Source organism: Nanorana parkeri, unplaced genomic scaffold (assembly GCF_000935625.1).
Source record: "Nanorana parkeri isolate BGI_ZX_2015 unplaced genomic scaffold, ASM93562v1 scaffold2215, whole genome shotgun sequence".
Taxonomy (NCBI): Eukaryota; Metazoa; Chordata; class Amphibia; order Anura; family Dicroglossidae; genus Nanorana; species Nanorana parkeri.
Window position 1 is genome coordinate 1 of NW_017308483.1, and position 5189 is coordinate 5189.

Below are 5189 nucleotides of genomic sequence, written 5' to 3' on the forward strand. Positions count from 1 at the left end.
TAGTCACAGGCCTCTCCAGGGAGCCCCCGCCGGGGTCCTCCGCAGGATACAGCATCTCTCCTGGGGGCAGAGAAGCAACTCTAGCCCCCGGTCTCTGGAAGCTCACGAGCTAAGCAACCAACAACCTCACACCTCGCTGTCAGGGAGCAGAATGGCAGTTTCCCACCATCCCTGTGCTGAGTTCCCGGGTCTATATACCTCCTGTGCCCATTATAAGAGGCTCCACCATCCCTGTGCTGACTTACTTCCCGGGTCTGAAATCCTGCTATACTCATTATGAGGGGTTCCCACCATCCCTGTGCTGACTTCCTGGGTCTGTACAGTACACCTGCTGTGACCATTATGAGGGGCTCCCACAATGCTCGAACGAACAATGTTCGATTCATACTCATGTTCAAATCGGATCTGCGGACCCATCCCTCCCTACTGGTGACTACCATTTACCATTTTTAACGAAATTCGGATTTGGATCCGGAAATCGTTAATGGAATTTCGTACATCATGCCTAGTGTAGTATATTAGTTAGTTCCCTTTTCAACGAAAATTCGGATCAGAAATCAACGGAATTCCGTATTTTTGGATAAATAAGAAAAAATAGTCATGTTGTTCAAACTCAGTCACAGAGGTATTATTAGTTTCCGTTTCAACGAAATCCGGATTCGGAATTTCGTATTACATTTGGAAGCATTGCAATTCGGATTTCGGATGCTTCCGAACTTATGAATTTTAAGAAATTCGTAACGAAACGAATCGCACATGTCTACCTGAGGCTGCAGTGCACAGAAGGTGTGTTTACATGCTACATATGTATGCAGCATGTAAACACACAAAGGAGCCAGCGATCCTGCCCCTCGCACCCTCCACCATTACAGCAGTCTGAGGGCGCCATGCACACAGAGCCCTCTCCTCACCTGACAGAAGCGCTGGCAGTAATCGCTCGGCACCTGCACGGCCTCGTCTTCCCCTCCATCGGCGCTGTGCGGGAGAGCAGCGGCGGGTCCAGGGCTGGTCCGGTGGGAGGAGCTCCAGGTGGGGTCCTAATTTAGCTGGCCGGCGACTGCCCGATCGCCTGCCAATAGTACCGATATCGGAACATCCCTAGTTTTGATGTCCTGGTGGTGATAAAGTACACTGCTCAAACAAATGAAAGGAACACTTTTTATTCAGAGTTTAGCATCAAGTCAATGAAACTCCTAGGGGGATATTGATCAGGTCAGGTAAGTAGCAGAAGGGGGGAGGGGGGGTTGTTAATCAGTTTCAGCTGCTTTGGTGCACTAGATGGGCAACAATGAGATGACCTCCATAACAACAATGGTTTTACGGGTGGAGACCACTGACATTTTTTCCCTACTCATCTTTTTCTGACTGTTTTTCACTAGTTTTGCATTTGGCTGGAGTCCGTGTCACTACTGGTAGCATGAGGCGATACCGGGACCCTATAGGGGGAGGTTGCACAGGCATGTCGGCTCCAGGATGGTACATCAATACGTGCCATTGCCAGAAGGTTTGCTGCGTCTCCAAGCACAGTCTCAGGAGCATGGAGGAGATTCCAGGACACAGGCAGTTACTCTAGGAGAGCTGGAGAGGGCCGTAGAAGGTCATCAACCCATCAGCAGGACCGGTATCTGCTCCTTTGTGCAAGGAGGGACAGGATGAGCACTGCCAGAGCCCTACAAAATGACCTCCAGCAGGCCACTGGTGTGAAGGTCTCTGACCAAACAATCAGAAACAGACTTTATGAGGGTGGCCTGAGGGCCTGACGTCCTCTAGTGGTCCCTGTGCTCGCTGCCCGGCACCGTGGAAGTCGATTGGCATTTGCCATTGAACACCAGATTTGGCAGGTCCTCCACTGGCGCCCTGTGCTTTCCACAGAGGAGAGCAGGTTCACCCTGAGCACATGTGACAGACGTGAAAGGGTCTGGAGAAGCCGTGGAGAACGTTATGCTGCCTGTAACATCGTTCAGCATGACCGGTTTGGTATTGGGTCAGTGATGGTCCGGGGAGGCATATCCATGGAGGGACGCACAGACCTCTACAGGCAAGACATATCGGGATATGGGGATGAAATCCTTGGACCCGTTGTCAGACCCTACACTGGTATGGGTTCCTCCTGGTGCACGACAATGCCCGGCCTCATGTGGCTAAAGTATGCAGCTAGTTCCTTGAGGATGAAGGAATTGATACCATTGAATGGCCCATACGCTCTCCTGAATCCAATAGAACACCTCTGGGGCATTATGTCTCAGTCCATCCGATGCACCTCAGTCTGTTCAGGAGCTCAGTGATGCCTGGTCCAGATCTGGGAGGAGATGCCCCAGGACACCATTAGGAACATGTCCCCGATGTTGTCAGGCATCCATACAATCACCCGGGGGCCATACAAACTAATGAGTACCATTTTGAGTTGCTGCAATGAGATTTCAGCACCATGGACTAGCCTGCTGCATCATTATTGGACTATGGTATGTTAGTGATGAAGGAGGAGCCAGTTCAGCATCAAGTCCAAGTGTCCAGTTGGTGGAGCCCTCAGTCTCTAGTTTCAGCTCAGGCAAGAAGACAAGACACGCGGGTCTTCTCATGATAGATAAGATATAAAGACAAAATATTTCCTGAGCCCCTAACAGGAAGACGGCTTCTCTCCCGCTTGTACACATCGATGTCTGAGCAAGGATCTCTTCCAGGAAAAAGAGCTCCCACATTCCGAGCAAGCATATGGCTTCACTCCGGTGTGAGTTCTCTGGTGTGCGGCGCGATTTTGAGTGGTGGAAAAACATCTCCCACATTCAGTGCAGGCGAATGGCTTTTCCCCCGTGTGACACCTCTGGTGAACAGTAAGGCTCATTTTGTGCAGAAAACTTTTCCCGCACTCGGGGCATGAAAACGGCTTTTCCCCCGTGTGCACGGGTTGATGTTTGATCACGGCCCGCTTCGTGGCAAAACATTTTCCGCATTCGGGACACGAAAACGACTTCACGTCAGTGTGAGTCCTCTGGTGCCTTACCGCCGCCCATTTCTCTCTAAAGCATTTTCCGCACTCGGCGCATGGAAACGGCTTTTCCCCCTTGTGCACCGGTTGATGTTTGATCAGGGCCCGCTTCGTGGCAAAACATTTGCCGCATTCCGGACACGAAAACAACTTCACGTCAGTGTGAGTCCTCTGGTGCGTTACCGCCACCCATTTCTCTCGAAAGCATTTCCCGCAGTCGGGGCATGAAAACGGCTTCTCTTTGGAGTGCGTTCTCTGATGTTTAACGAGAAAGGGCCTTAGGCAAAAACTCTTCCCACATTCCGAACACGTATACGGTTTTTCTCCCGTGTCCACTCGTTGGTGTTCGGAACATGAAAATGGTTCTATTCCGCTGTGAGATCTCCGATGTTTGGTAGGAACTTCTCCGGGGGAAGGGGAACAGGAAAATGTTTTTCCTGCTCTACGAGCTGTTTGATGGGAGAGATCAGAAGAACACTCCCCATGTGTGGAGGAACCAGATGACAGATCTGCACAGTGAGGTGGGGGATGGGATTGGGGGCCAATGGGGGTCTCTTCTGAAAAGTCTGAAGTGATGTCCCCATCTTCTGCTTTACCGTGTGTCGCCATAATGGGACCCTCATGCCTCGTGGTACACTCTCCGCACTGTCCGTCTGCATGACATAAGCGGAAACACCATTACAAGTGCAATCAGCACCTCAGAGGCCTTTATATTATCGACTATAGCAAGAACAAAGATGACATTGTACATGATGTGAACTCCGATCTCGATGATCCCCGCTAGAGAATGTCTGAAAATCTGTGTGTGATGAAATACTCGGATTGGATGCCATTATTTTATGGATTATTTCTTTATTTAGAGTTTACTACTCACCTGTGCTGATCTCTATAGGAACTTCCTCCTCTTTGATCCTCACAAGTCCTTCTTCCTCCTCCTCAGCTTTTAGGTCTCTCTGAGTGTCTCCGGGGTCTGTGAATAAAGATGAGAGTGAAGCCCCCTGTACTGAGATGTATGGGAGACCCCAGAGAGTGTGTGTGTGGGGGGGGGGGGACTGGTCACATCTCTTGGCTGGTAACACACAATGACATGATGTGAGGAGGAGAGCCGGAGTCTAATAGAGGCTGATGGCTCCTGACTCCCCCCACTAGAAACATTCCGTCCCCCCCATTACTGTCTACTGACAGAGGAGGGGGGAGAAGAAATTGTTGTAGTGACTGAACAAGGAGAATCTGGGACTCTTTTCTGGATTCAGTGTTTATTCCTCACCTGTGTTGATCTCTGGAGGGTCTTCCTCCTCTTTGATGCTCACATGTCCTTCTTCCTCCTCTTTGATCCTCCCACATCCCTCTACCTCCTTCTCAGCTTTGACAGTGGGGAGAAGAGATTGTTGTAGTGACTGAACAAGGAGAATCTGGGACTCTTTTCTGGATTCAGTATTTATTCCTCACCTGTGCTGATCTCTGGAGGGAATTCCTCCTCTTTAATTCTCACATGTCCTCCTTCCTCCTCCTCACCTTTGACTTCCCTCCGAGTGGCTCTAGTGTCTGCGAAAAAAGATGAGAGTGAAGCCCCCTGTACTGTAGTGACTGAACAAGGAGAATCTGGGACTGTTTTCTGGATTTAGTGTTTATTACTCACCTGAAGTGATTTCCTCCTCCTTACACAGCTCCTCACCCCCCCCATAAGTCTCTTCTTCTTCTTTCACTTCAACTTTAACAACAATCAGACCTTCACCCTGTATAAGAAACCACACAGACTATATTATGTAACTAACTTAAGGTGAAGATGAGTACCAAGTCTAAGATCCATAGTTCCATCAACCTTATCCTCCTGAGGGATCTCCTGAACTTCCTGAGGGATCTCCTGAACTTCCTGAGGGATCTCCTGAACTTCCTGAGGGATCTCCTGAACTTCCTGAGGGATCTCCTGAACTTCCTGAGGGATCTCCTGAACTTCCTGAGGGATCTCCTGAACTTCCTGAGGGATCTCCTGAACTTCCTGAGGGATCTCCTGAACTTCCTGAGGGATCTCCTGAACTTCCTGAGGGATCTCCTGATGTTCCTGTGTGGAGTCCCGGGAATACAGAGGACGGGGACATCTCTCTGGGGTATTTCTCTTCCTAGATCCATCTGTAGGAAACACACACACTGACTGAATACATTGTTTCTATGTGTCACGTACCTTCTGGGAGACCGGACGTGA

General features: G+C 49.9%; 1 protein-coding gene across 1 annotated transcript; it reads right to left on the reverse strand.

Annotated features, from left to right (window-relative positions):
- Positions 1 to 2617: 2617 nt before the first annotated feature.
- LOC108801099 (gastrula zinc finger protein XlCGF17.1-like) lies at positions 2618 to 3595 on the reverse strand. Its single transcript, XM_018573046.1, has one exon. The coding sequence runs from the start codon at positions 3593 to 3595 to the stop codon at positions 2618 to 2620; it is 978 nt and encodes a 325-aa protein (XP_018428548.1).
- Between the last annotated feature and the right edge of the window lie 1594 nt (positions 3596 to 5189).